The sequence below is a fragment of the Xyrauchen texanus genome, chromosome 1 (genome assembly GCF_025860055.1).
Source record: "Xyrauchen texanus isolate HMW12.3.18 chromosome 1, RBS_HiC_50CHRs, whole genome shotgun sequence".
In the NCBI taxonomy this organism is placed as follows: domain Eukaryota; kingdom Metazoa; phylum Chordata; class Actinopteri; order Cypriniformes; family Catostomidae; genus Xyrauchen; species Xyrauchen texanus.
In genome coordinates, this window is record NC_068276.1 from 19,950,873 (window position 1) to 19,976,604 (window position 25,732).

The 25,732-nt window shown below is 43.1% G+C and overlaps 1 protein-coding gene, 1 long non-coding RNA gene and 1 pseudogene across 4 annotated transcripts; all 3 read right to left on the reverse strand.

Moving 5' to 3' along the window:
• Positions 1-8,967: 8,967 nt before the first annotated feature.
• On the reverse strand, positions 8,968-11,623 carry LOC127651729 (uncharacterized). 3 transcript variants are annotated; one of them, XR_007971609.1, is made up of 3 exons: positions 11,512-11,623; positions 10,018-10,183; positions 8,968-9,184 (listed from the first exon to the last, which is right to left on the reverse strand). It is a non-coding gene; the product is annotated as an uncharacterized LOC127651729 (long non-coding RNA). The 3 variants fall into 3 exon arrangements; XR_007971607.1 differs by lacking the exon at positions 11,512-11,623 and adding an exon at positions 10,851-10,971; XR_007971608.1 differs by lacking the exon at positions 11,512-11,623 and adding an exon at positions 10,349-10,528.
• A 5,837-nt stretch (positions 11,624-17,460) lies between these two features.
• On the reverse strand, positions 17,461-20,469 carry LOC127645137 (probable G-protein coupled receptor 132; annotated as a pseudogene).
• A 1,349-nt stretch (positions 20,470-21,818) lies between these two features.
• On the reverse strand, positions 21,819-25,159 carry ugt5g1 (UDP glucuronosyltransferase 5 family, polypeptide G1). The gene is made up of 2 exons (XM_052130481.1): positions 24,862-25,159; positions 21,819-23,952 (listed from the first exon to the last, which is right to left on the reverse strand). The coding sequence occupies exon 2, from the start codon at positions 23,939-23,941 to the stop codon at positions 22,355-22,357; it is 1,587 nt and encodes a 528-aa protein (XP_051986441.1). The 5' UTR covers positions 23,942-23,952; positions 24,862-25,159; the 3' UTR covers positions 21,819-22,354.
• Between the last annotated feature and the right edge of the window lie 573 nt (positions 25,160-25,732).

A 25,732-nucleotide genomic window follows, 5' to 3' on the forward strand; every position in this document is an offset into this window, starting at 1 on the left:
CTGCCCTGGCTGGGGAGGTCACATGTGGCAAATTCTTCTCATGGGCTTACGAGCCACACATGGGAGTGGCGCGGTGGCTCTACAAACACAGTGACCCGGGGCAGGGGGAGCTGCCCAAGGGAGACGCGGGTCCGCCGACAGGGATGCAGCAGCGATATTCTCATCCAGCTCACTGCGGTCAAGCCAGCCGCCACTTCGAAATGAGCGGTCAAACTAGCCGCACCTATATTTCGCGGTGCGCGTATACACTGGTTATTGCGGTATGACCGTCAGAACTAAAACAAGTTAATTCCTGCTAAGGCAATTTCACATGCATTCATTTATTCTGTCTGTCTGTCTGTCTGTCAGAAAGAAAGGAAGACAGAACGAAAGAAAGAAAGATTTTAGCACACCTCACAACCTGTCACTGCATGATATATTGAATTCCAAAATAAGAGCCCACCCAAAACTCATATATTACCTTTTTTGTCCATACATTCAGAAAATCATAAAAATAAAAGTCCTAGCAACCACAGACCAATTTCACCTCAGATGGGGAGGACACCTTCTCAAGGTGTGAACTACAATGTTTCAGGACATTCTGATGTTGAATTCCAAAATAAGAGCCCCCCAAACTCGAATATTAGATGTTTTGTTTACACATTCAGAAAATCATAAAAATAAAAGTCCTAGTTTCCACAGACCAATTTCACCTCAGGTGGGGAGGACACCTTCTCAAGGTGTGAACTACAATGATTCAGGACATTCTGATGTTGAATTCCAAAATAAGAGCCCCCCCAAACTCGAATATTAGATGTTTTGTTTACACATTCAGAAAATCATAAAAATAAAAGTCCTAGTTTCCACAGACCAATTTCACCTCAGATGGGGAGGACACCTTCTCAAGGTGTGAACTACAATGTTTCAGGACATTCTGATGTTGAATTCCAAAATAAGAGCCCCCCAAACTTGAATATTAGATGTTTTGTTTACACATTCAGAAAATCATACAAATAAAAGTCCTAGTTTCCATAGACCAATTTCACCTCAGGTGGGGAGGACACCTTCTCAAGGTGTAAACTACAATGATTCAGGACATTCTGATGTTGAATTCCAAAATAAGAGCCCCCCAAACTCGAATATTAGATGTTTTGTTTACACATTCAGAAAATCCTAAAAATAAAAGTCCTAGTTTCCACAGACCAATTTCACCTCAGGTGGGGAGGACACCTTCTCAAGGTGTGAACTACAATGTTTCAGGACATTCTGATGTTGAATTCCAAAATAAGAGCCCCCCCAATACTCATATATTACCTTTTTTGTCCATACATTCAGAAAATCATAAAAATAAAAGTCCTAGTTTCCACAGACCAATTTCACCTCAGGTGGGGAGGACACCTTCTCAAGGTGTGAACTACAATGTTTCAGGACATTCTGATGTTGAATTCCAAAATAAGAGCCCCCCAAACTCGAATATTAGATGTTTTGTTTACACATTCAGAAAATCATAAAAATAAAAGTCCTAGTTTCCACAGACCAATTTCACCTCAGGTGGGGAGGACACCTTCTCAAGGTGTGAACTACAATGTTTCAGGACATTCTGATGTTGAATTCCAAAATAAGAGCCTCCCCCAAAACTCATATATTACCTTTTTTGTCCATACATTCAGAAAATCATAAAAATAAAAGTCCTAGTTTCCACAGACCAATTTCACCTCAGGTGGGGAGGACACCTTCTCAAGGTGTGAACTACAATGTTTCAGGACATTCTGATGTTGAATTCCAAAATAAGAGCCCCCAAACTCGAATATTAGATGTTTTGTTTACACATTCAGAAAATCATAAAAATAAAAGTCCTAGCTTCCACAGACCAATTTCACCTCAGATGGAGAGGACACCTTCTCAAGGTGTGAACTACAATGTTTCAGGACATTCTGATGTTGTCTTCCAAAATAAGAGCCCCCCAAAACTCATATATTACCTTTTTTGTCCATACATTCAGAAAATCATAAAAATAAAAGTCCTAGTTTCCACAGACCAATTTCACCTCAGGTGGGGAGGACACCTTCTCAAGGTGTGAACTACAATGTTTCAGGACATTCTGATGTTGAATTCCAAAATAAGAGCCCCCCAAACTCGAATATTAGATGTTTTGTTTACACATTCAGAAAATCATACAAATAAAAGTCCTAGTTTCCACAGACCAATTTCACCTCAGATGGGGAGGACACCTTCTCAAGGTGTGAACTACAATGTTTCAGGACATTCTGATGTTGAATTCCAAAATAAGAGCCCCCCAAACTCGAATATTAGATGTTTTGTTTACACATTCAGAAAATCATAAAAATAAAAGTCCTAGCTTCCACAGACCAATTTCACCTCAGATGGAGAGGACATATTCTGAAGGTGTGAACTACAATGTTTCAGGACATTCTGATGTTGAATTCCAAAATAAGAGCCCCCCAAAACTCGAATATTAGATGTTCCCCTTCTGTCACTCTCTCGCGGTCTAGGGGTCTCTCTTGAGCGCCGATATCCACCTCTGATCTATGAAAAAAGGCCAATGAGAGTTGGCAGCCAGTATTTGCATGTCCCGCCCCCGGACATACGGGTATTTAAGCAGCGCAAATACGAGAGTTCATTCAGAAAATTTCTTCGGAGCCGATTCCACGGTTCACAACAGTGGCTTTCTCCTGTTTGCACAGCTGTGCATTTCTTGCCCCTGAGCGCTTCGACAGTGCAGATTATAAAGAACTTTCACGAGTCCTTTTCTTTCATAAAAGATTGATTTTATTTAAAAGAGTAATTTCCTCTAAAAGAGCAATACACAGCGGCGTTGAACGTCCTTTTAAGGATGTGTTGTTCCTGGATGCAGTAGAGTACTCTCCGCTTCTGACGGCCACAGGCGTTGTCTCGTGTGTCTGGGTAGCGATCATACCGAGGCTGCGTTTGTGGATGGTTCATGTTCTCACTGCGAGAACATGACCATGACAACGTTGCGGTCGCAATTTGCTTACAACCGTAAGCAAGCCACTCCAGCCGCCCCCCCCGCATCGCTCCTTCTTCCCACGGGATTGAGGACGATGCGGCTGGCGATGGAGGCGATTTGGGGATGTAGCGGGTGCAGCTCCGCCGGGTACGCCCCCTCGGACCACCCGCGCCCCGGCACGCTCATTGACTCCCGTCCCCGCTCGAGGCGGCGGCGACTCGCCTCACAGCCAGTCTGCCTACCCTCTTGCGATGGAAGCAGACGAGTTTGCCACGGAATCGGAGGGCGTGGTATCTGATGCTGGGGACTCCTCTGGGCTGCTGCCTTCGGGCCTGCATGCCCAGGAAGAGGCCGACGCACAGATGTCCGATATGCTTTCCCGGGTAGCCAACAGCGTGGGCATGGATTGGAACCCTCCATCCTCCCCACAGCCATCACGGCTGGACGACTGGTTCCTGGGTGCTGGGCACCGCTCACAGCCTCGCCCCCCCCCCGGTCCCGTTCTTCCCGGAGGTGCATGATGAGCTGACGTCTTCGTGGAGAGCACCCCTCTCCACTCGTCACACCGCCACCTGCTCATCCGCCCTCGCCACCCTCGACGGCGGAACGCGCCAAGGGTCCACCGCGATTCCCCAGGTGGATAGGGCTGTTGCGCTCCATCTATGCCCCGGAAGCCCTACCACCTGGCGGGGCCGCCCTGTACTCCCTTCCCGGACCTGTAGAGCAACATCCTTGCTGACCGCGAAGGCCTACAGTGCCACCGGACGTGCCGCTTCAGCCCTGCATTCCATGGCTCTCCTGCAGGTCCACCAAGCCAAGGCACTGCGAAACATGCATGGGGGTGGCCCTGATCCCGACGCGCTGCAGGAACTGCGCTCAGCGACCGACCTCGCCCTGAGAGCGACGAAGGTCACAGCGCAGGCGCTCGGGCAGGCGATGGCCACACTGGTGGTCCAGGAACGCCAGCAATGGCTGAACTTGGTCGAGATGCGTGAAGCTGACAAGACTCGCTTTCTCAATGCCCCTGTCTCCCAGTTTGGCCTCTTCGGCGACACCGTCGAGGACTTCGCCCAGCAGTTCTCCATGGTGAAGAAGCAGACGGAGGCCATTTCCCACATCATGCCTCGCCGCAAGCCTGCCGCCACGGCCCATGCCCCGTCTGCTCGCCGAGGGCGTCCTCCTGTGGCCAGAAGACCTTGTGCTCCGCCTCAACCCGGGCCCAGCTCTCAGCCCCAGCGTCGAGCAAACCTCTCACGGACCCCCTCGAGGACCCGGAAGGCTCCCAGGCGTTGAGACAACGTACCCAGAGTTCAAGAAGTTAGCTCCGGAGGTGGTAAGACCACTCCGTCCCCCGGTGGAGGGCCAGGAGGAGAATCTTGTGTTTTTTCATTTGCCGCACCCCTCAACAAGGGCTGTGGTACCCAAATTCTCAATAAAAGAGCTATTTCCTTTGTCTCTGGGTCATGTGGCCCGCAAATGCCGTTCTCACGGCACTCTACATACAGGCCTCAACAGTCCCGGCTCCCTGGATGCGGTGCCCCCGCCCTCAGCCCCACGACTGTTCCCCCGGCCGGCCGGTTCAGACGAGTCCAGAGGACGCCAGCATCAGACCTCCTCCTCAGTCACGAACCCGCCCCCCGCCGGGTCGCGGAGCAAGGTAAGTGCTTTGGGTTTATTCTCAGCACCAGAGCCTCGGGACACTACGTTGCTTATCGACGCCGTGTTACCTGTTCCGCACCGCTGCGAAGCCCCGCCGGGTACGTACAAAATACTCATCCCCTTGGTGCCCCTAGCATGGGCTTTCACTGCCCAACCCGTCGCGATAGCTGCACCGGACCATTCGACTTGGTTACGCAATTCAGTTTGCCAGGTCTCCGCCCCCCTTCGTGGGCCTTCATTTTACCGCAGTGCACGACAAACATGCTCAGTCCCTGCGTGAAGAAATTGCCTCCCTTTTAATCAAGGACGCGATAGAGCCTGTCCCTCCAACCGAAACGAAGAAGGGTTTCTACAGCTCTTACTTCGTTGTACCCAAGAAAGGCGGTGGCTTACGACCAATCTTGGACCTTGGCGAGTTTTCACAATGCTCACCCAGAAACAAATTCTATCTGGCGTCCGGCATCTAAATTGGTTTGCAGCGGTAGACCTAAAGGACGCGTACTTCCATTCCTGCGGTTCGCGTTCGACGGCCAGGCGTATCAGTACAAAGTCCTCCCCTTCGGCCTGTCTCTGTCCCCTCGCGTCTTCACGAAAGTCGCAGAGGCGGCTCTTGCCCCGCTCCGAGGAGCTGACATACGCATACTCAATTACCTCGATGACTGGCTCATTCTGGCCCCCTCGCGAGAGTTACTATGCGCGCACAGAGACCAGGTGCTCAAGCACCTCAGCCGTTTGGGGTTTCAGGTCAACTGGGAGAAGAGCAAGCTCACCCCGGTCCAGAGCATCTCTTTTCTCGGTTTGGAGTTAGACTCAGTCTCAATGACAGCACGTCTATCCAACGAGCGTGCTCAGTCAGTGCTGAAATGCCTCGCTTCCTTCAAGCCAGGCGCTGTGGTCCCCTCTAAAACGTTTCCAACAGCTCCTGGGGCATATGGCATCCTCCACGGCGGCTGCGCCGCTGGGGTTGATGCATATGAGACCACTTCAGCACTGGCTCCAGACTCGAGTCCCGAGACAAGCATGGCGCCGCGGCACACACAACGTGAAAGCTACCACTGCCTGCCGCCAAGCCTTCAAACCCTGGACAGACCTCTGCTTTCTACGGGCAGGAGTACCCTTGCAGCAGGTGTCCCGACGTGTTCTGGTTACAACCGACGCCTCCAAACTGGGTTGGAGCGCCGTGCGCAACGGGCGCGCAGCCGCAGGCCGGTGGGACCGAGGCCCGCTGCGCTGGCACATCAACTGCCTAGAGCTGCTGGCTGTTTTTCTTGCCCTGAAGAGGTTTCTCCCGTTAATTCGGGGCAAGCACGTCCTAGTCAGGACAGACAACACCACGGTGGTAGCCTACATAAACCGCCAAGGTGGAGTACGCTCCCTCCACGTGTCACAGCTCGCCCGTCGTCTCCTCCTTTGGAGCCAGCAGCGACTCAAGTCACTGCGCGCAACTCAAATCCCCAGCAACCTCAATGCGGTAGCGGACACGCTGTCAAGACAGAGCATAGCCCGGCGGAGAGTGGAGGCTCCACCCTCAGTCAGTTCAGCTGATTTGGGACAGGTTCGGCAAGGCCCAGGTAGACCTGTTTGCCTCCCAGGAAACCTCCCACTGCCCACTCTGGTATGCCCTGACAGAGGCTCCCCTCGGGGCAGATGCTCTGGCGCACAGCTGGCCCGTGGGGCTGCGCAAGTACGCATTTCCCCCAGTGAGCCTTCTTGCACAGGTGCTATGCAAGGTCAGAGAGGATGAAGAACAAGTCACTCTGGTGGCCCCCTACTGGCCCACCCGGACTTGATTCTCGGACCTCACGCTCCTCACGACAGCCCCTCCCTGGCGAATTCCCCTGAGGAAGGATCTTCTTTCTCAGGGATGGGGCACGCTCTGGAACCCGCACCCAGACCTCTGGAACCTCCACGTCTGGCCCCTGGATGGGACGCGGAAGATCTAGCCGGCCTACCACCGACTGTCATAGATACTATCAACCAAGCCAGAGCCCCCTCGACCAGGCATCTTTACGCCCTAAAGTGGCGTCTGTTCGCATACTGGTGTTCTTCCCGAGCCGAAGACCCACAGAAGTGCGCGGTTAGGTCAGTGCTCGTGTTTCAACAGGAGAGGCTGGAGAGGAGGCTGTCCCCCTCCACCCTCAAGGTGTATGTCGCCGCCATCGCGGCTAACCACGACACGGTAGATGGCAAGTCTCTTGGTAAGCACGATTTAATTGTCAGGTTCCTCAAAGGTGCCCGGAGGCTGACTCCCTCCCGGCCTAACCTGTTCCCCTCCTGGGATCTCTCGGTCGTCCTCACGGGCCTCCAGAGACCCCCCTTCGAGCAGCTAGATTCAGCTGGACTCAGGGCCCTCTCTCTCAAGACCGCCCTGCTGATCGCGCTCGCCTCCATCAAGAGGGTTGGGGACCTGCAAGCGTTCTCTGTTAGCGACACTTGCCTGGAGTTCGATCCGGCAGACACTTACGTGATCCTAAGACCGCGACCGGGCTATGTGCCCAAGGTTCCTACCACACCCTTCAGGGATCAGGTAGTGAACCTGCAAGTGCTGCCCCGGGAGGAGGCAGACCCAGCCCTTTCGTTGCTGTGTCCAGTATGTGCTTTGCATATCTATCTGGACTGCACACAGAGCACTAGATGCTCTGAGCAGCTCTTTGTCTGCTTCGGGGGACAGCGGAAAGGGAACGCTGTCTCCAAACAGAGGTTCGCCCACTGGGTTTTCGACGCCATTTCATTGGCTTATCACACCCAGGCTGTGCCCCCCCCCTTGCGGGTTCGAGCTCACTCCACCAGGGGTGTTGCGTCCTCGTGGGCACTGGCCAGGGGCACCTCCCTAGCATCTGTAGAGTAGCGGGCTGGGCAACACCTAACACTTTTTCGAGATTCTGCAATCTCCGAGTTGAGTCAGTATCGTCCCGTGTTTTCTCAGGTCCGAGCCCGTAGAACTCGGTAGCACGCTGACGATCTGACCGGGTGAATCGCTTGCGCCTAGCGCCCTTTCCCAAAACCGAGGGAAAACAGTGCGCCTCCGTTCCCAGGAGATCCCATCTTCGGGTCGCTGGTTGACTCCTCCCTAGCCCTCGTGGGTCCACAGTTCAGCGGAGGAACTCGCCGACCCAAGCCACTGCGGGTATCTCAAGTTACCCTGTACTGGTATAGGTGCTCCACAGGTAAGGCCTTCTGTTCGGACTCCCCCTGTGTGTAATGCCACGGTACTGTCCCCTCACGAGCGGACCCCCGTGTCTCCCTTAGGCAGTTACAGCTGCCTCGGTCGCCGTGCTGTTCGCTACCCCCCAACGAGGTTGGGTCTACCACTGCACCAACTTTTCCACATAGGTCCTAAGTTAGGCCATCTGATGTATTTGCCACTTTTTGCCTCCCCTGCCGGGTAGGTGTGGCCTCCGCAGGGTCTTCTCCATCCTGAAAGAAGGGCTAAGACCCCCTTCCCTCAATGCGTGTAAGGGCCCCGGCCGTAGTTGCTCTATGCGAGAAACATAGAGAGAAAAGAGGCCCAGCCAGGCTTGCCTGTATGTTATGTATGTAACCTCCGTTCCCTGATGGAGGGAACGAGACGTTGTGTCTCCCCCGCCACGTCGCTGAGCCGAGCCACTGTTGTGGCCAGACCATTTCCGGCTCCTCAGAAAAATCCTGAATGAACTCCCGTATTTAATACCCGTATGTCCGGGGGCAGGGACATGCAAATACTGACTGCCAACTCTCATTGGCCTTTTTTCATAGATCAGAGGTGGATATCGGCGCTCAAGAGAGACCCCTAGTGTCGCTTCTCTGACACAACGTGGAGAGAGCGACAGAAGGGGAACATCTAATATTCGAGTTTGGGGGGCTCTTATTTTGGAATTGAACATCAGAATGTCCTGAAATATTATAGTTCACACCTTGAGAAGGTGTCCTCCCCACCTGAGATGAAATTGGTCTGTGGAAACTAGGACTTTTATTTTTATGATTTTCTGAATGTGTAAACAAAACATCTAATATTCGAGTTTGGGGGGCTTTTATTTTGGAATTCAACATCAGAATGTCCTGAAACATTGTAGTTCACACCTTGAGAAGGTGTCCTCCCCACCTGAGGTGAAATTGGTCTGTGGAAACTAGGACTTTTATTTTTATGATTTTCTGAATGTGTAAACAAAACATCTAATATTCGAGTTTGGGGGCTCTTATTTTGGAATTCAACATCAGAATGTCCTGAAACATTGTAGTTCACACCTTGAGAAGGTGTCCTCCCCACCTGAGGTGAAATTGGTCTGTGGAAACTAGGACTTTTATTTTTATGATTTTCTGAATGTATGGACAAAAAAGGTAATATATGAGTTTTGGGGGGCTCTTATTTTGGAAGACAACATCAGAATGTCCTGAAACATTGTAGTTCACACCTTGAGAAGGTGTCCTCTCCATCTGAGGTGAAATTGGTCTGTGGAAGCTAGGACTTTTATTTTTATGATTTTCTGAATGTGTAAACAAAACATCTAATATTCGAGTTTGGGGGGCTCTTATTTTGGAATTCAACATCAGAATGTCCTGAAACATTGTAGTTCACACCTTGAGAAGGTGTCCTCCCCACCTGAGGTGAAATTGGTCTGTGGAAACTAGGAGTTTTATTTTTATGATTTTCTGAATGTGTAAACAAAACATCTAATATTCGAGTTTGAGGGGCTCTTATTTTGGAATTCAACATCAGAATGTCCTGAAACATTGTAGTTCACACCTTGAGAAGGTGTCCTCCCCATCTGAGGTGAAATTGGTCTGTGGAAACTAGGACTTTTATTTTTATGATTTTCTGAATGTATGGACAAAAAACGTAATATATGAGTTTTGGGGGGCTCTTATTTTGGAAGACAACATCAGAATGTCCTGAAACATTGTAGTTCACACCTTGAGAAGGTGTCCTCCCCACCTGAGGTGAAATTGGTCTTTGGAAACAAGGAGTTTTATTTTTATGATTTTCTGAATGTGTAAACAAAACATCTAATATTCGAGTTTGGGGGGCTCTTATTTTGGAATTCAACATCAGAATGTCCTGAAACATTGTAGTTCACACCTTGAGAAGGTGTCCTCCCCACCTGAGGTGAAATTGGTCTGTGGAAACTAGGACTTTTATTTTTATGATTTTCTGAATGTGTAAACAAAACATCTAATATTCGAGTTTGGGGGCTCTTATTTTGGAATTCAACATCAGAATGTCCTGAAACATTGTAGTTCACACCTTGAGAAGGTGTCCTCCCCACCTGAGGTGAAATTGGTCTGTGGAAACTAGGACTTTTATTTTTATGATTTTGTGAATGTATGGACAAAAAAGGTAATATATGAGTTTTGGGGGGGGCTCTTATTTTGGAAGACAACATAAGAATGTCCTGAAACATTGTAGTTCACACCTTGAGAAGGTGTCCTCTCCATCTGAGGTGAAATTGGTCTGTGGAAGCTAGGACTTTTATTTTTATGATTTTCTGAATGTGTAAACAAAACATCTAATATTCGAGTTTGGGGGGCTCTTATTTTGGAATTCAACATCAGAATGTCCTGAAACATTGTAGTTCACACCTTGAGAAGGTGTCCTCCCCACCTGAGGTGAAATTGGTCTGTGGAAACTAGGAGTTTTATTTTTATGATTTTCTGAATGTGTAAACAAAACATCTAATATTCAAGTTTGGGGGCTCTTATTTTGGAATTCAACATCAGAATGTCCTGAAACATTTTAGTTCACACCTTGAGAAGGTGTCCTCCCCACCTGAGGTGAAATTGGTCTGTGGAAACTAGGACTTTTATTTTTATGATTTTCTGAATGTGTAAACAAAACATCTAATATTCGAGTTTGGGGGGCTCTTATTTTGGAATTCAACATCAGAATGTCCTGAAACATTGTAGTTCACACCTTGAGAAGGTGTCCTCCCCATCTGAGTTGAAATTGGTCTGTGGAAACTAGGACTTTTATTTTTATGATTTTCTGAATGTATGGACAAAAAAGGTAATATATGAGTTTTGGGGGGGGGACTCTTATTTTGGAAGACAACATCAGAATGTCCTGAAACATTGTAGTTCACACCTTGAGAAGGTGTCCTCTCCATCTGAGGTGAAATTGGTCTGTGGAAGCTAGGACTTTTATTTTTATGATTTTCTGAATGTGTAAACAAAACATCTAATATTCGAGTTTGGGGGCTTTTATTTTGGAATTCAACATCAGAATGTCCTGAAACATTGTAGTTCACACCTTGAGAAGGTGTCCTCCCCACCTGAGGTGAAATTGGTCTGTGGAAACTAGGACTTTTATTTTTATGATTTTCTGAATGTGTAAACAAAACATCTAATATTCGAGTTTGGGGGCTCTTATTTTGGAATTCAACATCAGAATGTCCTGAAACATTGTAGTTCACACCTTGAGAAGGTGTCCTCCCCACCTGAGGTGAAATTGGTCTGTGGAAACTAGGACTTTTATTTTTATGATTTTCTGAATGTATGGACAAAAAGGTAATATATGAGTTTTGGGGGGCTCTTATTTTGGAAGACAACATCAGAATGTCCTGAAACATTGTAGTTCACACCTTGAGAAGGTGTCCTCTCCATCTGAGCTGAAATTGGTCTGTGGAAGCTAGGACTTTTATTTTTATGATTTTCTGAATGTGTAAACAAAACATCTAATATTCGAGTTTGGGGGCTCTTATTTTGGAATTCAACATCAGAATGTCCTGAAACATTGTAGTTCACACCTTGAGAAGGTGTCCTCCCCACCTGAGGTGAAATTGGTCTGTGGAAACTAGGAGTTTTATTTTTATGATTTTCTGAATGTGTAAACAAAACATCTAATATTCAAGTTTGGGGGCTCTTATTTTGGAATTCAACATCAGAATGTCCTGAAACATTGTAGTTCACACCTTGAGAAGGTGTCCTCCCCACCTGAGGTGAAATTGGTCTGTGGAAACTAGGACTTTTATTTTTATGATTTTCTGAATGTGTAAACAAAACATCTAATATTCGAGTTTGGGGGCTCTTATTTTGGAATTCAACATCAGAATGTCCTGAAAAATTGTAGTTCACACCTTGAGAAGGTGTCCTCCCCATCTGAGGTGAAATTGGTCTGTGGAAACTAGGACTTTTATTTTTATGATTTTCTGAATGTATGGACAAAAAAGGTAATATATGAGTTTTGGGGGGCTCTTATTTTGGAAGACAACATCAGAATGTCCTGAAACATTGTAGTTCACACCTTGAGAAGGTGTCCTCCCCACCTGAGGTGAAATTGGTCTTTGGAAACTAGGAGTTTTATTTTTATGATTTTCTGAATGTGTAAACAAAACATCTAATATTCGAGTTTGGGGGGCTCTTATTTTGGAATTCAACATCAGAATGTCCTGAAACATTGTAGTTCACACCTTGAGAAGGTGTCCTCCCCATCTGAGTTGAAATTGGTCTGTGGAAACTAGGAGTTTTATTTTTATGATTTTCTGAATGTGTAAACAAAACATCTAATATTCGAGTTTGGGGGCTCTTATTTTGGAATTCAACATCAGAATGTCCTGAAACATTGTAGTTCACACCTTGAGAAGGTGTCCTCCCCATCTGAGTTGAAATTGGTCTGTGGAAACTAGGACTTTTATTTTTATGATTTTCTGAATGTATGGACAAAAAGGTAATATATGAGTTTTGGGGGGGGGCTCTTATTTTGGAAGACAACATCAGAATGTCCTGAAACATTGTAGTTCACACCTTGAGAAGGTGTCCTCTCCATCTGAGGTGAAATTGGTCTGTGGAAGCTAGGACTTTTATTTTTATGATTTTCTGAATGTGTAAACAAAACATCTAATATTCGAGTTTGGGGGGCTTTTATTTTGGAATTCAACATCAGAATGTCCTGAAACATTGTAGTTCACACCTTGAGAATATGTCCTCCCCATCTGAGGTGAAATTGGTCTGTGGAATCTAGGACTTTTATTTTTATGATTTTCTGAATGTATGGACAAAAAAGGTAATATATGAGTTTTGGGGGGGCTCTTATTTTGGAAGACAACGTCAGAATGTCCTGAAACATTGTAGTTCACACCTTGAGAAGGTGTCCTCTCCATCTGAGGTGAAATTGGTCTGTGGAAGCTAGGACTTTTATTTTTATGATTTTCTGAATGTGTAAACAAAACATCTAATATTCAAGTTTGGGGGGCTCTTATTTTGGAATTCAACATCAGAATGTCCTGAAACATTGTAGTTCACACCTTGAGAAGGTGTCCTCCCCACCTGAGGTGAAATTGGTCTGTGGAAACTAGGACTTTTATTTGTATGATTTTCTGAATGTGTAAACAAAACATCTAATATTCGAGTTTGGGGGGCTCTTATTTTGGAATTCAACATCAGAATGTCCTGAAACATTGTAGTTCACACCTTGAGAAGGTGTCCTCCCCATCTGAGGTGAAACTGGTCTGTGGAAACTAGGACTTTGATTTTTATGATTTTCTGAATGTATGGACAAAAAAGGTAATATATGAGTTTGGGGGGCTCTTATTTTGGAATACAATATCAGAATGTCCTGAAACATTGTAGTTCACACCTTGAGAAGGTGTCCTCCCCATCTGAGGTGAAATTGGTCTGTGGAAGCTAGGACTTTTATTTTTATGATTTTCTGAATGTATGGACAAAAAAGGTCATATATGAGTTTTGGGGGGGTTTCTTATTTTGGACTTCAATATATCATGCAGTGACAGGTTGTGAGGTGTGCTAAAATCTTTCTTTCTTTCGTTCTGTCTTCCTTTCTTTCTGACAGACAGACAGACAGACAGAATAAATGAATGCATGTGAAATTGCCTTAGCAGGAATTAACTTGTTTTAGTTCTGACGGTCATACCGCAATAACCAGTGTGTACGCGCACCGCGAAATATAGGTGCGGCTAGTTTGACCGCTCATTTCGAAGTGGCGGCTGGCTTGACCGCAGTTCCAGCTCGGGGGTCCAAAGGTGACATCAGACTGGCCGTGGGGTGAGCTGGTCTCGCATCGGACCCGGACGGGGGCAAACGATCTTTATATACCCGTATGTCCGGGGTAGGGACATGCAAATTCTGTTCGCCAATTCTCATTGGCCTTTTCTCAAAGCTCAGGGCTTTTCTCAAAGCTTCTTACTGCTCTTGAGCAGTCTCGTGAATCCACAAAGGAGAGCAGCAGTCAACAGTTTTACGAAATAATACATTAGATTTCAGTTTGTTTCTTCAAGACCTTATCAACTGCTTTCAGAACAATCATGAGTCTCATTGAATAATTTATTAAGGCCAATTCACACTGTCCAAACAAAACTCCAACAAACTCTAACAAACACTAACATGCTAAAGATGTTAAGAATCAAACTGTCATTGTCAAAATGCCCCAAACTGACCCAACAAAACCCAAATGTGTTTGCTGGGTCAGTGTGAATTGGCCTTTAGACTTCTGATACATTTGTGTCCTTTTGAAGCTTGAAGATGTGGTCACCATAAACTGCCATTGTATGACATCACTGAGCAAATTGTTTTTCGCAATGTATCCCTCTGTGCTAAGAAAAAGAAAGAAAGAAAGTCAAAAGGGGTTATAACAACACAGGAGTGAGTAAACATTAACAGAAATTTAGGTGAACTATTCCTTTAAGTTTGTAAACGTGTTAATCTCATTAACAAAATCACTGACAAAAACATTCGTTGTTGAAGGTTATTTTTATTTATTTTGTCAACGAAGGCGAAAAGAAAAAAGCACTTCATGACAATAAATTAAAAGATTCATTAAAGCATACCCAACTAACAGTTTTTGGTTTCCAAAAAATATGACAAGATAAAAGTGATACTGCAAGTCATTAACAGTGCTAGATAGAAAAAGAAGGAAAAATATAGTGAGCATCTGTATATAGAAAAAATATATTAGATATGCATTCATTCTAACACATTAATCCAGTATGTTAGGGATTTCTCCACTAAGCTGTGTGGGTTGAACCCGCTGAACACCCGGTCGGAATCGGTTCCCCCAAGCCCCGATAGGGTATGGGTTTCTAGTTATGGGTGGGAACGTGAGCTTGAGTTATTTCTTTGCATCACTTTTTATTCTTCAGGAAGCCAACGTTTTGACACTTAATTGCCTGAAGCCAACACTTCTTATTCCTGCAGTATATTAAACAATAGGTAAGCTAAAACATATACACACTTACTGTGTATACTGACACTCAAAGCACCGGGGGTGGGGACTAAGCTCCTGTCACTTCTAGGTCTTCCAATATTGCCCTACTAAGTGGAACCTACGAAACCCTTAACACAGTGTTCGACACAACACCGGAAACATGAACTGCTTCAAAACGGGGAAGAGTGTTCTTATAACAAATACTAGGTTATTTTTTAGACTAGCTGACCTAGTATCTTAATGAGGATGGCCTTAAATGCCACCGTTAAACCATGGAAGAACTGTGATAAACGTATTTACCCCATTCAAACGCATCCTATTTATGAGTTTAATCACTATATCGATTCATTATTAGTTCAGGAGCTCCATTTTTTTTAACAACATGGAGAGTATATTTATATATTTGACATATAGATTTACATTAGAAAATGTTTATAAATTTTCTTCTAAATGTTTGAATATTTGAAGTTTGGTCTGTTACAGTTTGACACACATTAAGTCCATTTGGCACATCATCAGGTAGATATAATTTTCATTGACTAAAATTACATGTAATTTCCATCAGAGTAAAACTGACTAAAATTAAAAAATATATTGTCCATATGGAGTTCCAGACTTTAAAGCTCTCCTTTCATTATTCTTGCCCAAGTAAAAGTTTATCATAGTTCTTCACTGGTTTAACAGTGGTATTTAAGGCCATCCTCATTAATATGCTAGGTCAGCTAGTCTAAAAATTAAAATAGTATCTATTATAAGAACATAGTCTGCACAGTTAAACGCAGTTGTAGTTAAACACCACAGTTTACAGTTGTGAAAAGTCTTTTATTGTCCTTTATAGATTTGATACAATTTATGTTACAATACCAGCTATTGTTACTACAGTGAAAATATGATGTGTTTTAGTAATTGTGATGTGTAGTTTGAAAAGCCTTGTAATTGATGTTGATGGCACATTGTTGTATCCTCTTTAATGAAAAAGTCCCTTAGAGATAAAACAAACAGACAAGCTAAAACATGGAGAAAAAAACTGTCATATGAACCACAATGCAACAAGGTGTAAAAGCCAGAAGGAGTACCATAGGATAGTAAAAATGACTGTAACTGATTTAAATACGTATATGACACGAGTGGTATTCAGTCTCAACACAGCAGTGATGTGGCTGCAAGAATAGCCTACAGCAGCAATCATGCTCATGGATTATGCAATATGTTTGAAATTGTTATTTCTAATTGTGAAAACTGAATGTATTGTTATTTGGTATATTTCTTGAATTGCTGTTTAAGAATGTCTTGGGCATTTGTGGTCTGTATAGATGTTGTTTGTAAATTGTGATTCTGTTGTGATGTGTAACGAGATTGTTCTCTTTTCATGATCTTGCTGTTGTCACATTTTTAAATGTTGTTAAAAAATGACATGTTTGTTAGCCAATCAGAAACATCTATTGTCATTTATTTGCTTCCACTTGATGGTAATTGGTGACACTATTTTTGTTTGTTCTCCGTTGTGAAGAAAATGTACCTTGAAAAGTTGTGCATTATTTTGAGTTGTGCAGTTATATTTTAGAATAATACCATTCTATTACTATTTCAGAAGCATATATGTGCAATATGTGAATTTTATGTATGTATATAATACCTGGATGACTAACTACATTTGTCGATATGCAAAGAGTCTGATTTGAACTTTGATTGTTAGGTTGGTTTACACATTTTTAGGCATTTTTCAAATTGACCATTTTTATTTCTGAGATAAGTTCATGCCACTAGTGGAATTAAGCATACATGTAATGAGGTCACGTGACAACAATGTATTGTTGCATAAGTAGTAATGGAGTATGAGAACATCCCCAGTTTCTTGCCAAGGTGAGCACACTGGCCTCTAGTGGTCAAGCACCTAAGAGCAGGCACATGGAGTCAATTTTTTGCTGTTACATTACAATTGCAATGTCCAATCAAAATATTGCTGTTGCTTGATCAAACTTTCTTTGACCTGACAGCACACATTGGCCTACCTTTGCATATATCACCAGTAAGTGATTTACCCTTGATTTGGAAATCCTGTAACTCAAGTTGACCTTTGCCCTGATTTCTGACCAGCCAGTATTTACTCTTATATAAATCCCATAATATAAAAGAGTATAGGGGTTTATACTCTTAATTCTCACTTTTATCACTGTTGAAACAATTTTATGTTTCTATTAAAACAAAACAGTGAACAGAGCACAGAGCAGATTTTTACTGGTGTCTGACAACACATAAAACTGAATTCAGTAGTGACACATTAAATTGTATTGAAAGAAACAGTTCACCCAAAAAACTTTAATTCTGTCATTGTTTACCCTCATTTCATTCCAAACCCATATGACTTCATTTCTTCAGCAGAACACAAAAGGACATATTTTAAAAGATGTTCCGTTTGCTGAGTTTAATACAAAATCAATCTACATGACTCACTTTAAAGCTTAAAAAAAGCTCCCAATAGAGTAATAAAAGTAGTCCATGTGATTAATCATATTTAAAGTCTTCTGAATGCATACAATCATTTTGTATGATGAACAAACTGAAATCAACTCACAAATCAAATATGGTGACCTGTCAGAAACCTATATTGGTTTGGAATAATATAAGGGTGAGTAAATAATAACATAATTTTAATATTTTTGGTGAACTATGTATTCCTTTATCTGATCCCTAGTGCACCCTATGCACTAGGGATCCTATACCTATACAAAAACGTATAGGGGCAGAAAAGAGATTTGCGAAGCTCCTGGCGAGCATCAGTGCAAAGAAATATGTAGAGAAGAGGGTCTAGAAGGGTGTTGAGGCTGGTGAGACCATAGCAGATGATATAGTAATGGTAGAGGGAAATTTCCACAGAACACTGGTCTTTCTCACTTTCTGTGAGAAGAAGCTTGACAAATCTGTAGCCGACTGCCAGATGATAGGGACCAAAAATTACAATGAAGTTGACCGTTATGACGATCAGGGTCGCCACAATTCTGCAGCATTCGTGCTCAGAGACGGATGCAGTTCCGTAGAGTACTCCCAATTCGGGCTGAGGTGTACCTGAATGAGTAAGGAAAAAGGTCAAAAGGTGAAAAATTTTGTTGTTGTTGTTACATTCCTTTAAAGAGAGAGATGTTTTATCTGTGCTTGTCATCTTTGCAATGGCATTTTGTTGGTATGTAAATTCATTCCTGGGCCTCTGTGCTGAAACAACATGTTTCTATTGTGTCAATAAATACAGGTTAGAAAGTATGCATGGATAAAAGAATCTGTTATTCTGTTAATTCTTTTCAGTTTCATACAACTGTTACTAATGCATTTAGTATTAGAATGTTATTATACAAAAATAATGTAGTTCTGAATCTCTAGGTGCATCCCAAACCGCACACTTCTGCGCCGTACTACCCCATTTTGTAATGTAAGTAGTTCAAGGAGTACATTAACACTTAAAAAGCAGTAAAAAGAAGTGTACTTTAAGTACCCCGATGATGCACTTCTTCAACCGTCAAAATGGGGTGTGGAATGTTGGACGCTTCATGCACTCAGCACATGCGGCTTACCATATTGTAACGGAAGGGATGGAGTTACCTGGCTGCACTCCTGGTCTGACAAAATAGTTGTGATATAATGGAGAATGTAGCGGCTAGTGAACCTTCAGTGGATACAGCACCTTACAAATGTGGGTTGAATATGTACGTTGTTTAAGATACAAGTGTTGAACTGAGGTTCGCTAACATGCTAAAGCTAGCTGCAACACATCACATGCGCTTGAAACATCACTTCCGCCAGCTGTCAACGCTTCAGTGTAGTAAAAAAATAAAAGTTAAGTGTTCCATTTGGGACAATACTACACTTTGAAAATTCATACTCTACATGGCTACAGTATACAGTCTATTTTGTAAGTACATAGTGTATAGAGTGTTGTTTGGGATACAGCTTCTGTCTTAATTTGTTCACTTTCATGCAGTATTGCAAACAAGTACAGTTAAACCCTTTCACAGACTGAAAAAAGACGATACGGTCTTATATTCCATCTGAGCTACTTTTTAATTGTCTGTCTATGTACGCAGGCATCATATGGAGTTTTTGGTGTTTTAATCTTGGGTGGGCCAATAGCTATCCAAAACAGTAATTTATACCACTGATAACTAGAAACTGCACAGTTAAAAAATAAATCTCAAGTTTAGCCAAATACAGCTACTATTTGTGAATATTAAACTACTACCATACATACAACGGTTATTACAGTATTACTGTAAATATGCCACCCCTTGGGTACAAATTGCCTTTTCCCCAAAAAGGCCTCTTAATTTGTTTCTAGATAGAAACGGCCCTGTCGAAAAGTATGTTTTGAGTTTGGCTGAACGCAACTACTATCTGTGAATATTAAACTACTACCACACTTTACAGTATTACTCTAAATATTGTACTACCATTTGAAAAACACTGTGGCACCATTGATATTTTGAAGCTTGAGTATGTGGAACCGGTTTACCGGAAAACAATATTACGCTGGTACACTCACATGCCTAGAAAGACATGCATGTCCATAAATGCTTATACTTACCCTAGTATACAGCAGGGAATCAGAAACCCTAAAGCGACTGTGGCAATCTTAAAGTAAGCATATCTGGTGCTTATGGGATACTGCTCAAGACACAGTTCTCTCTGGGGCTCAAACACAGATGGATAGAGGCCAATTAGACAGAAAAGAAATATCAAAGTCCAGACTACAACACCAGAGAATGCTGCTACTCGCACCTTGCGTACACCACGACTGCTTAGAGGGTACACAATTGCGAGGTAGCGATCCAGGGCAATGAAACAAAGAAAGATGATGCTTGCGTAGAGGTTAACTTAGAAGGCATAGCCCACTAACTGGCATGTCACAGACCCGTAAGGCCAGCGGTGGTCTACCTGCAGGTAAAGGATCCAAAGAGGCAGGGTAAGTAGCTGGAGAAAATCTGAAAGCAGTAAGTTCAGGATATAAACAAGCTGGCAGCTGCCCACACCACAAAGGCCTAGCTGATACAGTCCCCAAAGGGAGAGCAGGTTGGCTGGGAGTCCCAGAGAGAAGGCAAGGCTGTAGTTGTTGGTCAGACCAACTCTGTCATTTGCCAAAGGGGTTTGGCAGCTTTCATTGGTCAGGTAAGGGGAAAATTAAGAAAGTGAACACAAACTACATAAAGGTTGTTCAAAAACGTATTTACCAATATCTGAAATATATAATGCAAAGGGATGGTAACTTACTGAAATGCATGGTTTCTATGGCCTTGACATGTCCTTGACATTTGAATCTCTAAACCTCTTCACACCACTCACAAGTCATCTTTGTTTTTCCAATAACCTCTGACACTGTGAGCAGAACACAGAAAATGTACATGGCATGGTTCCAATATAAAATTAACTGTAGACTCTACTCTAAAATCATCTTACAACATATACCTATATATATATTAGGAAAAGAAATGGTCTCGGTGACTCACATCAAATAGGTCTGGAGAGAGCATGTTCTACATTTCCAGCGTCTGTACATGTGTAAGAAGTATATGTGCTTATGAATTAGAGTGGAAAGTTTTGCACTGTATAACAGGCGGCTTGTCTGGCTTTTTGATCATTTCACAGCAGGAAGCCACTTCTGGAGCTCCAACATCCTGAATCCTTTCTCTTTTAGAACAAAATGTCCCTCCTGCTTGCTGGCCATTATGTGAGGGAGAGATATGAGAGAGTCCATGTTGTTCTTTCAGACGGACGGCCACTGAGAGACAAGTTGTGACACCCTTTTAGCATTTTCCATGACCTGAATGTGGAAGTGTTCCATGATTCATTCCTGTTTCCAATTTCTGGTCTTCAGTGTTTTCACTCGCATCAACACGTGTTCTTAGCGGATAATATTATGTTTACAGTAATAGAATTTCCATCTGGTACACAATGGGAGGCTGATCAATGCCTGGGTGTGGTCAAGGGATGGCTCCCTATTGCTCAAGCATGTTATGTATGCAGATGATCTGGTAATTGCTGCTCACTCAGATGATGAGTAGGGTGTGCTGCTGCTGAACCTGGAATTTGCCACTAAGAGTTGGGGCCTTACCATCAGGCCAACCAAAACTAAGCATCTGCATTTATGGGGCTAAACGGGCACCGCACGGGCTAGAGAGGAGATGGAGTGATGTGGTACAGGAGCATGTGGAGCTGAGTGGACTTGCCGCTGACTGATACCAGCGGTGTCAAGATCGGCCTCTGTGGAGGAGGCTCGTGAAGGACGCTACTGGGCAGTTGGAGGCAGTCGCAACAATGGAGGGCAGAGGAGTGATGCTCACAACAACTGATGGCTAAAGCACAGCAAGTTGGCACAGTAGGGGGCACAGGTGGTCCATCAGGCAGTCATCTCAGTCAGTCGACCCGTGGCATCTGGGTCTCCCCCGTGACCTCCTGTGAGCGGGCTTTCGACACTTCACTTGGCCTCAAGGTGCACATAGCTTGGCACAAGCGTCGTGGTGACATCACCGCCAGTTGTTGTTCTTGTTGTTGTGGTGTGTGTGTGTGTGTGTGTGTGTGTGTGTGTGTGTGTGTGTGTGTGTGTGTGTGCAGGTTTCACTATAATTGTCAGTGCCAAATTCCTTACTAATGTAGAGAAACTTGTTGAAAACCCACGAGAGAAGACATTTTAGTTGGTCCTCATTAGTTAAAACAAAGACCAATAAATTGGCCAAATCATGTTTAGCTTTAAATGTACAGTACTGATGTGCACAGGTTCCGTGAGGGATAGGTTTTGGGGTAGGGGATAGAAAATATAATTAGCCTGCTATGAAATCAATGGAAGTCTCTGAGATTTCCTCCCTTATATAGTAACACAAGCATGTGTGTGTGTGCGTGCGTGCGTGCGTGCGTTCTGTAGTGTAATGTAGTGTTCTAGGAATATTGCAGATTCCTAAAACTGGACAATTAGAGTGCAGATGGGAACATGTGGTAACCAAATAAGAGGAACAAATCATTCATTACCTCAGATAAAAAGAACCAGGATGTTGAAACAAGCAAAGCAGTTGTCGATTAAACATTTATTTATGATTTAAAAAACATTCACAGTGGAAGAAGGAAACAAAGGCTGGGCCAGGAATCAACTTCTCTGGCTTCTAGATTATGTTGATTAATGTAAATATACAGTATCAAGTGCACAGGGGTTGGTCAAGACATTACAAATAATAGTGAGTACGGTTCATTATGTTTGTAAGAATTTAATGTAAGATAAAGAGCAAAGATGGTCCATTATACATGTGTTTTTGTTTACAGTAGTCACAACCATAACATTTGAAATTGAATTGTTGATACCACATTTGCTGTTCATAAAAATATAAAGATTACATTATATATTGTTAAACACTAAAATATTCTGCCATTGTATTTACATTCATGTGCTAAAACCCAATTTATTGATGCCAATATATTGAATATTGGTGGTGCTTGTCATTATAATGTGGAAACTAGAAAATGCTTCATTCTCTATCTATATTTTATTATAGTTATGAAGTTTGCATATTTATTTAAATGTGTGATTTTGTGATAAAGTCAAATTTGTGTTCAAGCTCAGTTCATTCTATCTTATTCTTTTTTATTGACTTCCTGCAACACAAAAGCTTGCACACATATAGTGAGGACCACAGAGCAATCATCATGATGCTCAGCAGAAATGCCACCACATCTATGTTGTGGTAAGAGTACCAAGACAAATTAGTAGCCTCAGAACGAAGGTGTGGTGCACCTTTGTGTCTCATCACGTACTCAATCCAGAAAATGGCACAATCAAGAGGAGACAAGGGTTGATCACGGTGTAGCTCTGAAAGTTTCCGGATGTTATTTCGATACAAAGGGTTCTGGATTACCTCTTTGACAGCTTCAAGGAATTCTTGTGATGTAAGTGTAGCGACTTGAAGGACTCTAGCTGCACCTCGAACCTGCAGGCGCAGTACATTGTCAAATTGGTCAAAGAGAAGTGGCAAAGCTAAGACAGGGACTCCATGGTAAATAGCCTCATAGATACCATTGGTACCTCCATGAGACACAAAAACGCGAGTCTTTGGATGGCCCAAGAGATCATTCTGAGGGAACCATTCTAGAAGTAAGGTGTTGTTTCCCAAAGACAATGGTCGCTTGCCGTGGTACCTCCACACAACTTTTTGAGGGATCTCAGCAAAGGCAGTAGCAATGACCTCAGTGATTTCAGTAGGGAGTGCACCAACCATCGCTCCCAAGGACATGATCACTACTCCATGCTCCCCAGAGCTTTGCATGAAATCTTCAAGTTCCTCAGGAAGTGCTTGCACTGGTTGACATTGAAAGCCACCAATGTAGACCACATTAGGCATGGTGGGGCGTGGAAATTCAAAAACAAAGTCCATTCGCATCATCCAAATGTCAGCAGATTGCTGCATAGACAGTAGATCTGTGCCAGGTGGGAAGTGACGCTCAAGCAGTTTGCTGTAAATGGGCACAATGACATATTGTTCCTGAAGGAGGCTCACCAGGTACCGTAAGAAATTATCTGTCCTCTGCAGGAAGTTCATTTGGTCACTGAGCAATGAATTATACATTGGCACATAGGATGGGGGTGATGGAGCAATAGCCATGTGAGCTTCCCCTGCATTTAGCCAACGTACATTGTAAACCATGGGAAGATGGAGAAATTTGGCCAACAGGACTCCAGCAGGAAAGGCAGGATCTGTTAGCAGCAGGTCAAACTTAGCCTTGCGTAACCATTCAACAAGTTCTGCATCATCCAATATAGCAGAAACAAACTGTAGTGCTCCATTGTGAAATACCTTTAAAATGTTGGCTATATCTTTCTGCTGTTCAAAGAAATGAAAAAAGGGTGACATCTTCTGTAATTCTAATGACCTCTCAATCAACATCATAAAGAAATCGGGACCAACACCTTCTATCTCATTTGGGTTGACTGTGATTGTGCTGTAGATGGAAGAGTTCTCTTGGATGTACCAACTTTTTGATGAACGCATAACAGTAAGACTGTGCCCATACGTATGGAGCTTTCTCAAAATGACTTGCATGTTCACCCAGTGGCTACCATCCTCAGGGAACACCAGGATATTTCCACCACGACAAGAGCAGATCACAAAGAGTAGACATGTTAGTGCAGAAAGTTGTTTTGGCCTCATCCCCATTGTTCAGAAAGCTGAAAAAGATAGAGAGTGTAATTTGTTTATAATTTTATAGCCAGAGTTTTTTGTTTTTGTTTTTGTCTGCAACATATATTTAGGCATTTCTCATATACAATAGACATTTTTCAGATTTCAAATGCTCAATATTTAAATGTAAACAGAAGGTACTCATGAGGGTTAAAGTATGAATATGCAACTGTTCATTGGGATTTGAGCAACAGAGCCAGAGCTACAGGACTACTTCTAAATCAACTGGCACTGATTTCTAGCACAGCTTTTGAGAAACTACAACTCAGACCAACATTTAACTGTCTCAAGAGCTTTTAATGTGTCTAATATGAAAATGCTTTTAATTTAACCGCTTTTCACAACAAATATGGCCCTGACCATGTAAATATGACTTCTAACTTTGAATCAGAATATTAAATCAGTGAACAAGAGCAATGGAAAATAAAAATACTTATTTTAGAGCAAAATTAATGATTTTTTTCAAATGTTCTATTATTGATTGATTTTTTTGTATTAGGTGTCTTTGTTGCTCCTGGAATTACTTGTTTGTATTTTGAGATACAACCCTTAATTTTTTTATTTCTCCATTCACTACATCAAGTCTGTATCTTGATGCCCAGGTTCCTTATAGTTAGGAAACCTTTTCTCTTCCTTAAGTCATCTCATGCATTTAAACCTATGTCCCCATCTGCTCTTACCTTTGGTTTCCCTCCCAATCTGTCTGCCCTGTCACTGTTTATTTTTTGTTAATTGTTTTTGCTAAGCATGTCTGAACATGCTTTGTTAAAACAACACTACATCTTGCTATGTTCCCACAGTCTTTAATGGCAAGTTTTTAGCATTAGTATTGATTTTTGTTAAAAAAATAAAAAATAGTACAGGATGAACTAAAAGTTTTAGGAGTTTTACTTTACCTTTGTATGACTTAGCCTGTCCGGTCAACACTTCAGTTGTTTGGTCCAAACACTGCCAAAACAAGCTTTTCTTTTCCAAAATTTATACACAAGTTTCCATTTCAAGCCACACTTTCAAAAGACACATTGAATCAAGCTAAGGCTATCCGTTTCTTTGTCAATCCTTTTCACATTCTCTGTAACGTGAGATCTAAAATGCTTGTTATGGCTGTAGTTTTGGATCAGCTCTCACTCTAGAAGAGTAATGATGCACGACCTCATTGATTCTTTGTTCGTCTTAATAGGAATCGATTTGAAGAATTTGGTTAACTGAATCACTGTGCAAATCTGGGGCACAGCAGCAGAAAGTGACAAGGGAGGGCTATCAACACTCAGCTCACACATGTTTTTGCTTGCCAGAAAAGGGAAATGCATTTTATTTTTAAAGATAGGTCTTTAATCTGTTTTGTGCAAAGTAAAAAGGCAGCAATCAGAGTTTGCACAAAGATTGTTTTGTCTTATACAAAAGTAATTACACATTTTCCATGTGTTTAAAATTATTTTTCTTAAATTAAAACTACCATGTAATCCCAATTTAAATAGAAATAACCTAAATGAATTGAGTGAACCCAATTAAATTATACATGTTAAATTAATTCCAGTTAATCTCTTTGATTTACTAGCAAGTACAGTGAATTGTAGCATGCTTAATGCATGCTAATGGGAAACACTATGCTTGATTAGCATAGCAATTGTTCAGTGAGTAAAGCGATGGTGCATTTTAAACATGAACCATAGAAATCCCCAGCCCAGTTTCCGTTAACCAAACAAAACATTTTCAACATGTCCCAACACAAAAAGCTTAAGGAAAGCTTGAAAGCATTGAAACAAC